Raw genomic sequence first — 12748 nt, forward strand, 5'->3', positions numbered from 1 at the left:
ATCAAAATGGATTTTGTCCTTTGAAGACGTCAACTCTCTGAGAAACTCCTCTAACTATCCCATCTCCTAGGCCTCAGTGACTCCATCTGTGAGATGGGTAAAATGTTGAGACTATCTGTGAGGACAGATATTAACAGCTAATGGGGTAATTACTTCTGTGAGTTTATATAAAAATTAAAATATACAGGTGAATGCCATCATGACTGAATTGGAAAGACAATTTAAATTTAGTGATGGAAAGAACACTGGAGATCATCTATTCTTGTCCACACTGTGTTATGAATGACATATCAAGGATCCCTGGGATTCAGGGTAACAGCAGGAAGCTCACAGGAACTGCCTCATAAGGGACTTTCTCACCTCAAGGATTTACTCAAGCAAGAACATAGGGGAAGTTGGTATAAAGTTAAGAAGGCCAAATGCAAACTAAACCAACTCCTGAGTTGATAGGAATTCGGCCACGTGAGTGTCTCATCACCAGGGGATCCTAGAACCTTGAGGACCAGCTTTTATCTCCAGAATGTGCGACCTAGCAAGTTAGCTTCACTTCTAAGGCAGAAAGAAACTCAAGCCCCTTAAGGAATCACTAGTTCAGTAGGCTCTGATCTTCTAGATATCTTCTAGATAATCACTAGTTCAACAGGCTCTGATCTTCTAAATACATTATTTTCATTTTTTCATGACAGAAAAAAATAGAAGTTATAGAAAAAAAGGTTTTTAAAAATCACCCATAATTCCAGTATCAGAGAAAACTACTGTTGATCTCTTTCTAAGTATTTTCCTATATACACACAAAAACTCCATATAAACATCCATTATACTGTTTTGTTATATTCCCTGTAGAAATACTTACATCTAACCAGCTACCCATCCAGGGAAGACGGTTGCTGAGGAAAGACTCATTTCTATCTGTACGTGTATCCGGATATTTCAGTAGAATAAAGAGATAGGCATAAACAATCTTGTCTCACTGGCATTAGCCATTCTACATCTTTCCTTCTTCCATCTTTTTAATCTTCTTTCTCTGAGACTTTACACTTTTTTGGTTCCACCTCCCATCCCTAGTCTATCTCTGTCTCACCATGTACAGTTGTTTCTTCTGTTCATTATTAATATATTTGCATTGCAGTTTCATATGATCTAGACATGATTTAAAAAACAATTAAGTTTGCCACAATTATACATTCAACAATGATGTGAGGAACTCTGACTAAAGGAAGAGTCAGCTGAATGAGCTAACTGAGCAGGCAGGGCAGTCAGCTGGAAGGATTGGCTGATTAAGTGACTCTATAAAGACAGGAAGGCAAGACCATAACTAAAGGTGGAAGTGGGAACCAGAGACCTGATGGGTAGCCAAGGACTGCGTCTCTTTAGGTCAGAGATTATATACCTTGTAAATAAGAGGACAAGAGCCAAATTCTAGAAATACAAGTGGCAAGAGACCTTCCTAGAGATTTGATGAAAGGATGGGGACTTATTTCTAAGAATAAATCACAAAAGTGGGCAAGAGGCTTGGGGAGGCTACATGCTGATACAAAGGGTAGTATCAGATTTCACAAATTATTAAATGTATGTGTAATATACATACACAGACAGAAATCAAACTAATCTAACACTGTATCATTTGCATTCTTTTATGTGCAACTCTCTTCCACTCCCCTACATACACACACCCTACAATCAGGACGAATGTTTTAGTGATCCCAATAAATATAAATGGATTAAATTCATCAGTTAATTATTTCTTGCTATATACTTTTTATAATTTACTTAAAACATAATAAAAAGGTTGAAAATAGAAAAATTACTCCATTCAAACACGTATAAAATAATATGGTATTAATACTAGATAAAACTATTTTACAATTACACATTTGTATAATTGTACATTTTACATTCTATATTTTACAATTATAAAATGTAATTATTTGCATGCCAAATTTTAGTTTATCTTATAAAATGATCATTTTTGGTTCCTTTTGGAAATATCTGGAAATAAATTATAAATATACATTTATATAACACATATATCCTACTTCTCAATCATTAAGAAGAACATATTCATTAGTTATTCAGACATGGATCACATTCTATTCTCCAAATGGCTCTTTCTCTCCAGTTTAATGCATCCACACAGAATACATCTGTGTTGCCCATAGCTGGGCACTGTGTGTACAAAGATAAAACACCCACTCTTGGCCTTGACACACTCTAAATGTTACACATTGTAATCATCTGCATGACATAATGAAAAACTGTAACTCCTTATTTAAACTTATTTATCTAAGCTCCAAATGACAAGCTATATGAGGTGAGAGCCATTATGTATTTTCCCTGCTACCCTCTTTGAAAGTAAAACTTCTCTTTTACAGTCAATGAAGGCCATAATCAGCTTTCATCTAAGCTCTTCTTAACTTGCAGAACAAATTCTACTGCACTTATAGATTTGGTGCTAAAATTTCACAGTCAATGCTGCCTGACAACCATCTATTAAAATTTTTCTGTTGAATTAGACAGTATAATGCTCTATGGCTCAGACAGCTAGCAGGCTACATGATTTTGTCAATCTTTAATATTGACATACTGCAAAAGGCAGAATCTCTTTTCAATTCCCAGTTTGCAATTCAAAATTCTCAGCCCTTGATTAAAGTTCTCACCAATGTTAAGAAAGCAGCAGAAGGAAACCACATGAAACTCAAACTATCTGGAGAGGGGGAAATATTAGTTATTGTTTATTGTGATAGACAAATGCCAAAAAAAGTTAAATTTTAACCTGAAAGACTGAAACCAAGTCTTCAATTAGCCTCTGTTGTGAAAAATAACCAAAAAGCTTGTAGTAGGTGTTCTATCTCACAAGGCAGAATATAAATGTAACTGAGAAAGTGGAATACAAAAGGTTTTTCTTAAATGTCTTTCAACATATATGAATGTGTATGAGCAACAGAAAAAGAATCTTCCCAAACTCTTTGAATATTATGTTCCAAACATGACACCATAAGCTACAATCCTAGCATAGAAAAGACATATATAGGGAGACTCACTTCTAAGACTTTTTTAAATATTTTGAGCTATATTTAATTCCAGAGCAATTTTGCTCAATCTGGTTGGATTTAGTCCTCCCCTACAGAGAAGGGGAATAAAAGGTTACGGGACATATTCAACATTATATAATGGTTCAAATATTAAACCTGAATAACAGTTCTAACCCACTGAAATGACTCAGAGAAATTATACAATCACATACAGCAAGGATCTATTACTTAAAGGCCAGATTGTAAATATTACAAGCTTGTGAGCCACAATTCTCTGTGTCTCTGCCACAACTATTCAACTCTACCATTGTAGCATGGAAGCAGTCATAGACAATAGGTAATGAATAAATGTAGCTGTGTTCCAATAAAACTTTATTAACAAAAACAGGTAGTCCATCCACAGGCTAGAGTTTGCTAACCCCTGACATACAGAACTACTTTCAGGCTCAGACAATCTTTCCTATGTAGGGAGATATGCCGATGTGAACATAAGATAAAGTAAAATCACACAAGCTCTTTTGCTTGGATGAAAGACTCCATCACTGATCTAATAAAATAAGACTTTGACACAGTAGTTACAGGTTCCTGTTCAGATTATGCCTTTCTACATGAAGACATTACCAGTGGAAACCCCACATGAGAGTAGTTGTGTGGTGAAATTATAAATGTACTTAGAAATGTTTCTTTTCCTATTGCTTAAAAGCTTTATTTTTATTCTTAACAACCTCTCGGCAAATATAAATGTTTTATTTAAGATTACTTACCCATATCTTGCCAGAGATGCTAAAAAGACCAGCCATTCCAGACATCCTTAAAAAAATAGAGGAAACAGTGATCATATATAATATATACATTAAAAAAAATGAAAATCAGGTCAGGAGGACTGGTCCTTTTCCCTCCACTTCTTGCTAAATATTGTCCCCTCTCCCAGATTCATATCTGTTCTTGCAGAACTTAGATTCAGTGGCTATCATTTGAATCACTCTGCTGCAAATCTATTCCAATTCCTTGGCCCTTTCTCCCTTCATTGTGCCTACCTGGCAAAAATCTCAACCCTGAGCAGCTGAATGTCTCCAGGGAAAAAATATCATATAACCAGATGACAGTTCTTTCTGCTTCATAGTCCCAAGCCTAAGTGGACAGTTAATAATGTCCAGTACTTTATAAGCTCTAACTAAGATACTAGCTCATTTCCTTTTCCTTCTCTTCAAAACTTGACACATCTTCCCATCCCCATGTACTCTCAGCTAACAAGCGATGTTATGTGCTTCCCCTTCACCTTCCACCATGATTGTAAGTTTCCTGAAGCCTCCCCAGAAGCCAAGCAGATGCCAGCATCATCCTTCCGGTACAGCCTATAGAACCATGAGCCAATTAAACATCTTTTCTTTATAAATTACCCAGTCTCAAGTATTCCTTTATAGCAATGCAAGAATGGACTAATACAGCATCTAACGTGACAGTTCTACAAAGTCTGCATCTCAAACCCAACAAGTTTTATATAGAATCCTTAATTTTCTCTTGCCCAAGGCAACAGCAAGTACCAAGATCCATCATGTACTCAAACCAGAAACTTGTAAGTTTTTATTATGAATCCTTCTTCTCCTTCACCTTGGCCAAGCCTACCTTCAAAACATATTTTCAATCCACTCAGCCTCTCCATCCCCACATCCCGACTGCCGCCACCTGACACAAGCTACCACTCTAAGGCTTGACTTGCTTCATCCATTCTTGCCCTTTCCAATCTCCTCTCCTAAGGGTCACCTTCTCCTTGTGTGTGCTGGTAACTTCCAACTTCTTTCCTGTGGCCACAGGCCCTGCCCCTCTTATTCAGCTCATCCTACACTCCCTTTCACTATGCTTGACACTGGTCACCATTCTGTTCCTTAGGTACACCAAGCTCCTTTCCAAACTGGGGCTTAGGCATATGCCATACTCATTCCTGGGAATAATCTTCCCTCTGCTCTTTGCCTAAGCTAGTTCTTTCTCTCCTTCAGATCTCACCTAGAGGCCTCCCTTCAGAGAAATGCCTCCTGCTCCCTCCATCTAGAAGAGCAAGTCCATAACCCCATAGCTATCCCCTGTCTTTGTAAAGTATGTTGGTGTGTTTTTTATCCACCCTTATCCAGACTATGATTCTCTGTACCTGTGGTGAATGTCTGTCTTGTTCAGTGTTGAATACCTAGCACCTAGAAAAATATCTGGCTAAATCAGTACTCAAATGGTTATAGAATGAAATGCAAGAGAGGAGTTGTTTTTAGAGTAAGCTATGTGTTTCCTTAATATTAATACAGATGCCACTAGATGATTTACTCCTGAAATATTGCTTGATTTGCTCCTTTTTCAGTAGGGAAATTTCTTACACTTGTATTTACTAATATAAAATTATCTATATATATGACAATCCATTCAAAATTAAAACCAACTATGGAAAAAGTTGTTATGGTTTGGCCTAATCTAGCTCACCAAGTATTATACAGTTCGCCGTCAAGGCCAAAGCTATCCCCTGTGGTATTCTGCTAGGCAGCCAACGACTCCACAGGTTTTGTTTTCCACATAATATATAATAGCAATTCCTTCATAAACTATAATTCAATAAAGAGTTATTCTCTGTCTCATCAGATGATGTTGAATACCATACTTTGTAAGGAGAAAAAGAGTCATCGTGGCTTAGAGCAAAAGCTGGAAAAGAGGCATTCTGCAACCCACTCAAATCTGGCTACTTAATTCCCAGTGTACTAAAAACCAGCTGAAACATATGTGGGTCACAAAACCAGAAATACTGCATGGGCTAAGTATGGCCATGAGTAATCTGGGTAATCGGAAGTATATGTGAAGAAAAACAGAGGCTTTTTTGAGACCCACAGGCTATTAACTTAAAACCTCCTGTTTTATTAGTAACACCTTGTCATTAAAAAATTAAGTTACGTTAGAGAAGCTGGGGATTTCCAGCCGGTCAGAGGCTCAACTGATTGCCATTTCTTCTCTAAGATATAATTCTGCAGGTCTTCGAAGATTCCTGGGCCACGATAACGGCGGAATATCCCATCCTTTGCACTATAAATTATGAAAACAAGTAGAAAGCAAATGCATTAAAATAACAGACGTTACCAATAATAAAAGTTAAAATAGCTATTGGCAATACATCTGAACGCCACTTGAATTTTAAATTGACTCAATTGAAAAATATATAGTTAGACATAAATCAGAAAGCATTAATAAGCTTTATTACAAGTGAGAAATTCCAACCTAAAAGCATTAACATTCTATGTTATCACTGTACAATGTGTGACTAAACGCAGAGTTCTTGTCAGTGCTTAATATGCCAAGTTACTTTTTATTATTTTTGCTACCAATTACTTTAATTTTTCCCTTACAATAGAAAAACAGCCAGTTATCAAGTTTAAAACATTGTATCCACATTTTCAAATTTATGTAATTCAAGGTCCTCTCCTCAAACATCACCAAAAAACCTCATACGCCCTTCAACCTGCCCTCTCACCTACTTGCCACAATTCGGGCTTCCAGAGAAGAGTCTAGGCTTGCTGTTTTCTCCTCTTTATGTCTCACATTCACTGCTTGGTGCAACTGGGGAATCTGCTTCCACGACTCCCTTGAAACCACTCATATTGCAGGTCTCCAATGACCCCTAAGTGCTGTATCTATTTGTTTCCTTCACCTGTCACTGGCATTGTTCATTCACTGCTGAATACCACTTCCTTCTTCCTTTTGCTTGGCTTTTACGACAGGAGCTCCCTGGAGTTCTTCCTACTGCTCTGAGCATCCCTTCTTCATTTCCTTTACTCACTGTCTTCCTTTGCAGAAGTCCTAATGTTGGCCAATCCCAGGTTCCATCCTTGACCTGCTTCCCTTCCCACCATACATGTTTTCTCTAGATATATTTCAACTGTTATTTACCTCAATGCTGAGGAATTCTCAATATGTATCTCCAGTCTAGGTCTTTCTTCTGAACTCTGGATCCTGACATCAAACTGTACCTAGACTTCTCCATTTGGAACTGGGAAGGGCAAGTCACACTATCTTTTGGATTTTTGTCTCTATCTTCCAAACCTCTTCTAATTTTAATGGCTCCTAATCTTGAAGGCAGGCAGTAACTTTTACTAGTTAGTTACACATGGCCTGTTAGCAGTCATCATAGACTCTTCCTTCCCATGGCTAATCACTCACGAAGTCCCACTGCTCCTATTGCCTATGTATCTCTGGAATCCACTACTTTCTTTATCTTTCCCCTGCCTGTACCTGAGTCTCTCTGGCCTCATCACTCAGCATGATCCAGCTATACCTGTGGTCCAGCCATAAAGAACTAGTTCAAAGTTCTCAAAAGGTACTTCATTCTCTCTTGGGCTTTTTTATGCTATCTCCTTTAACTGGAAAGACTTTCTCTACTTTGTCGGTTTAATGCACTCCTAGTTAGATATTAAGAATTACCCCACCTCTGATATAATCAGAGAAATCTCTGACTTCTCCTACCCACCTACCCCTGACATTAGGATCTCCATCTCTGCAGCACTCCAGGAAAGCTTCTCTTGTCACAGCTTTCACTCAGAGCACACCAGCCTTGTTTCCCTCACATGTTAAGCTGAATAAGTGGCGGTCATGGAAGACAACTTAGAATTCCTGGTGCACGTCTATTGATTTCTAATCTTTGCAAGATTAGAAGATTATTTAAACTTACTGAAAAAATGCTGGGAGAGTGGTGACAAAGAAGCGGCCACTCAAACCTACAAGAAGCATAAACAGAACAAAAGTTACACTTAAGTCCTCCAAAAAAAGCATTCTTGAGCTTACTTTCATAATCACATTATTAAAATCATTGCAATTATTGATTCACATTTACTATTTTTTTTGACTTAAAGAAATTTCATTTCTACCCATTTTTATTTACCTAACACTTTTCAGTAACTGACATACAACTTTTATCACTTGGATTGTAAGGAGGCTGAAAGGATAGAATTTAGAGCCTTGCAAACTGGGGTTTTGCAAAGTTAAATACCGACTTCCCCATTTACTAACTTTATAACTTTAGATTATTTAACCTCTCTTAGTCTCAGTCACCTTTTTTCTGTAAAATGGGTATATAAAAGCCTAACTTAATTGTTCTAAAGTTAGATTAGGGCAAGTATTATTAGGCTTAGCGTGATGCTGGGTACATAGTGAAGGACTCAACAAACTATAGGTATGATTACATCAGTCATCAGTTTAAAAAGAGTAAGTAATATGAAATGCTTAAGATCATGTATAATGTTTGTACATTTATAAAATCTGTAAGTACTGTAAAGGGAATATATGTACATGAAAAATATTTTTTCCAATTTGTTTTAGCAAACCTTTACTGAACACTAAGTACATATCAAATGCTATGCTATGTGCATGTAAAGACAAAGATAAATAAAACCCTTAGTACCTCAACAAGTATCTACCAAGCACCTTATTTGTTCCACAGACTGTTGTTACCGCTCAAGACACATGGATGAATAAAAACATGTACAATCTTTATTCTCACAGAGCTTATAGTCTAGTAGCAGAAGGAAATAACTTATTCAAATAATCACAATCACAACCACAAACGGAGAATAATAATAGCAAAAAAAAAGTGTGCAAAAAAATGCTGAATGAGACTAGGGAGTAAAGAACAGATCTTTGCCCTTTAAATGTTACATATAAATAATATTTGCATGGGCACCAAGAATGAGTAAAGAGAACGAAAGCTTAAGGATCCTCCTGGCCAACATGGAAAAATGACAGAGGCATCATTTTTACATTTTCCATCACAGCTGCCTTTCCCACTGTAGAACAATGTGAACAAAATCAAATATCTATTCAAATTAAGTTGCTCAAATCATACATCTCTGTGGTCACTCGCAATTCAAAACACTGCAGCTTTACTTTTAATAACATGGGAAATTTACTTTCACCCATTTTATAAATTAAATACAAATTCAACATAATTTAGTAACAAAAGATGAGTCTTCTCAAAGAATTCTGTAATTTATTTCATTTCAGATCAAGTGGATTCCAAAACATCTCAATCGTATTTAAAAGGAAACACAGTACTCTGGAGTAGCAAAAGTCAGTATCACAAAAAGAAACATTTACTACAAAAATTTGTCATTGTACATTGGAAAAAAAGGTGTGTCGCCAGTAACATAAACACAAGTATCCCAAAAATAGGTCAACTGAGGATTGTAACAAGCACTTCTAAGCGCATTTTCATCTCTCACGTTGCTTGGGATTTCACCCTGGAGAAGAACAAGGGTATCCTACAGCATCCTTCCAATTTTAAATTGCCAGGGGAAAAAATACTTAAAATAAATACTAAAATAAATACTTCAAATAATAAATACTAAATATTTAAAAAAACTAGTATATGCCTTTGGTTTAAGATAATTATTACGAACAGTTTCATACATTACTTCTTACCTAGCTATAGATTCTTATGACCAGCCAAAAATCTAAGGACAGTTATGGTATTAGGGATGTATATTTTATTTGTATGGTTTTTTAAAATGGAATGAAGAAATTAAATAGTTTCTCATCACATCTTAAAATTTTTTACTCAGATTTTATTTTTATCTGAATAAAGAGACAAGATTTCTATTAAATGTTAGGTATCATTTAAAGTGATTTTTTAACTTGCTCTTTAAAATCTTCTGTACGTTCTTAGTCATCACTGGCTATGACAATAAATAAGGAAGTAAATAAATAAGTAGAAAAATATTTCATAAAACACATTTAATTATACAATATATAAAACATTTCCAGATTCAGGAGCCTTTAGTCTTAAGTCTTTTAGAAATTGCACCTTATTTCAGAAAACATAAATTATCTTTACAAATAAATGTACATGTGAAAATCAGTGAGTACCAAGAAAAAGTGTCAAAGTGACAGATGGTCTCTGAGGTTTTTCTGCATCTTTCTGGTTCTGGCTAAAAGGAGTAACAGGAGAGTTGTTCACAAAATTGCTACATTAAAGGGTATAATAACTCTATGTCTCTTGATATGAATTGCTATGTTGTTTCAGTGACTACTGTACCAATTTACAAGGCCATCAAGGTTTATCAAAATAAAGACCAATAAATTATATCACCTCAAGATTACTTTCATTTATGTTTGTCAGTATTTCTTCAAATGACAACCTATGTGGAATATTAATAATAAGGTTGCAGCATCCACCTCAGACACAAGTTCAGTTTGCTGCCTGGAATAATATTCTGTCATGTAAAGATATATTCAGTAATATCAACAACAACAAGATCCAGAACAGCCGAAGTCCTCCTTGGATGATGACACACTACTAAATCCTTGTAGATCCAACACCATAAGAAATTCATCTCAAAAAAAAAAAAAAAAGTCACTTCTGGGAGGCTAAAGGACACCTGAAAACTCGGGTCTCATCTCAGTGATCCAAAAATGTCTTCTAATCTTTAACACTGATTCTATGAAGTGTCAAGAGAAATTTTCATTACCTGAAAATTAAAACGTGACCATTTGGAACACAGAAACACCATCTGAGGTTGTACCTTCAGGGTTTAACAACAGTAAGTTAAATGTGGATCTTGACAAAGAATTTGAACATCATAATAGCAGCTTGTTTCAGGGTAACAGTTCACTGCAATAACTTCAGTAAGCTTGGAAGAAACAAGTATACTCCCAAGCTTTTCAGTAAAAAAGGCCACAAAGCCTTCCAAAATTTCTACACGCCTTTTTTACTTTAAGGGTTGCTTCCACTTTAAAATGAAGACTATGATGCAACATAAAGTGGGCACAAATGGAGAATGCAGGATAGATTTTAACATTGTATCAGAAAACTTATCTTAAACACATGCAGCAAAAGAAAGAAAAATTAAAAGCTTAGAGAAAGAAAAAAATTATGAAAGAGAATTACATTTTGATAAGCCAAAACGCAACAGAAATTATTTAAGTTCAGTATTAAGAAAACAGAGATAGCTAATAGCTATCTATTAGCCATTGTTGTACTATTTATTAGCGTGTTACCTTTGTCATGTTACTAAACCTACCCTAGCCTCAGTTTTCTGAGTAAAACAGAGATAAACATTTGTTCTTCATAGGGTTGTTATGAAGCTAAAATGCATGTAAGTGTACAGAACAATTACAGGCTGAAGTAAATGCTCACTAAATGTTGTTATTATCACCAAAGAGGGCAGCAGAAAGAAAACACAATGAAAAAAAAGGAGAATTAACCTTACCTTTGAGATTGAAATAAGGTTGTCAGCATAATAGAATACAAGATAAAATTTACAATTATAAAATTAAAAATATAACACTAAAAGTACAGCAAACTAAATTGGCTTCCGCATTAATCAGTAGTTTTAAAGACAATGCTTACTCTTGGCTGTGGAAGGAGTCTGGCTTACCTCTAATCTAGTGAAATAACCATCACCCACGGGGGATCTATGAGCAGCTGCTGTTTTCCTGTCCTTGACAACTAAGCTCATCTGCATAGAACAGAAGGTTCAAGTACATACTCATTAAATTTAATTTATCGAAGTCAACTTAACTGAAACATCACCTGATCTATGCAGTATTTAACAGGCAATGTAATGTAACCTAATCTAAGGGCTGCCCTCTGCTCGGCTTCTGCATCTCAGCCATAAAAATGCAACATGATTATAGTCTCTAGTCTTGATGATATGGGAGAGGGGCAGGGAAGTGCTGGGAGGGGAAAGAGGGGCCCCTGGAGAGGGCTCCACCCTCGGGGCTGTGCCCATGGACCTAGGCAAGGACAGGCATTTCTGTTTTTGTGCCCAAATTTGGCATTTCCAAAGACCACCCTGGCCCGCCACACCCCCATCCTGTGCATATATAAATCCCGAGTCTCTAGCAGACACACAGACAAGCAGCTGGGCTTCAAGAGGAAGACATCGGCAGAAGAACACACAGCGGCTAGACAGCAAGAGGACGCTGAGAGGAGCACATCAGCAGAAGAACACACCAGCAGACGCTGGCAAGTCGACCCGCAGAACGACGCAGAGTTTGGCCAGGGTGGCTGGAGGACAGACCAGCCGCTGGGCGGCCCAACTCCAGGGGAAAACCACCACCTTCCCACTCCATTCCCCTCTTGCTGAGAGCTACTTCCACTCAATAAAACCTTGCACTTATTATCCAAGCCCACATGTGATCCGATTCTTCTGGTACACCAAGGCACGAAGCCCTCTGTCCTTGTGATAAGGCAGGGGGGTCTAATTGAGCTGACTAACACAAGCCACCTATGGATGGCTAAACTGAAAGAGCACACAGTAACACACACCCACTGGGGCTTCAGCTGTAAACATTCACCTCTATATGCTGCGGTGGGATTGGAGCCCCACAGCCTGCCCATCTGCATGTTCCCCCTGGAGGTTTGAGCAGCAGGCATAAAAGAAGCAAGTTACATCCCCATCGCACATCCTGTGAGGGGAGAAGGGAACTCTTCCCATTTCATTGATAAATCTTAAATGTTACTTTAAAATACTTAAAAGAATATCTTAATAGATAAATTGATGGAAGAGTTACAAGAATAACTAAAGAGTGTGCAAGACACTTCAAAAATTATTATTTCCGGGGCCGGGCGCAGTGGCTCAAGCCTGTAATCTCAGCACTTTGGGAGGCCGAGACGGGCAGATCACAAGGTCAGGAGATCGGGACCATCCTGGCTAATCCGGTGAAACCCCGTCTCTACTAAAAAATACAAAAAA

At 37.1% G+C, this 12748-nt stretch overlaps 1 protein-coding gene across 4 annotated transcripts in view; it reads right to left on the reverse strand.

Moving 5' to 3' along the window:
* TMX4 (thioredoxin-related transmembrane protein 4) overlaps nt 1-12748 on the reverse strand; it is a 43941-nt gene that overhangs the window by 14829 nt on the left and 16364 nt on the right. For 3 of the 4 annotated variants that reach the window (XM_011998582.1, XM_011998566.1, XM_011998556.1), the window contains exons 3-5: nt 7729-7774; nt 5961-6089; nt 3797-3842 (exon numbers count right to left, since the gene is read on the reverse strand). In XM_011998582.1, the coding sequence (XP_011853972.1) occupies nt 3797-3842; nt 5961-6089; nt 7729-7774 (221 nt within the window). The remainder of the gene's footprint in view (nt 1-3796; nt 3843-5960; nt 6090-7728; nt 7775-12748) is intronic. The other variant, XM_011998574.1, reaches the window with a different exon arrangement.

This window comes from Mandrillus leucophaeus, unplaced genomic scaffold (genome assembly GCF_000951045.1).
Source record: "Mandrillus leucophaeus isolate KB7577 unplaced genomic scaffold, Mleu.le_1.0 Scaffold116, whole genome shotgun sequence".
Taxonomy (NCBI): Eukaryota; Metazoa; Chordata; class Mammalia; order Primates; family Cercopithecidae; genus Mandrillus; species Mandrillus leucophaeus.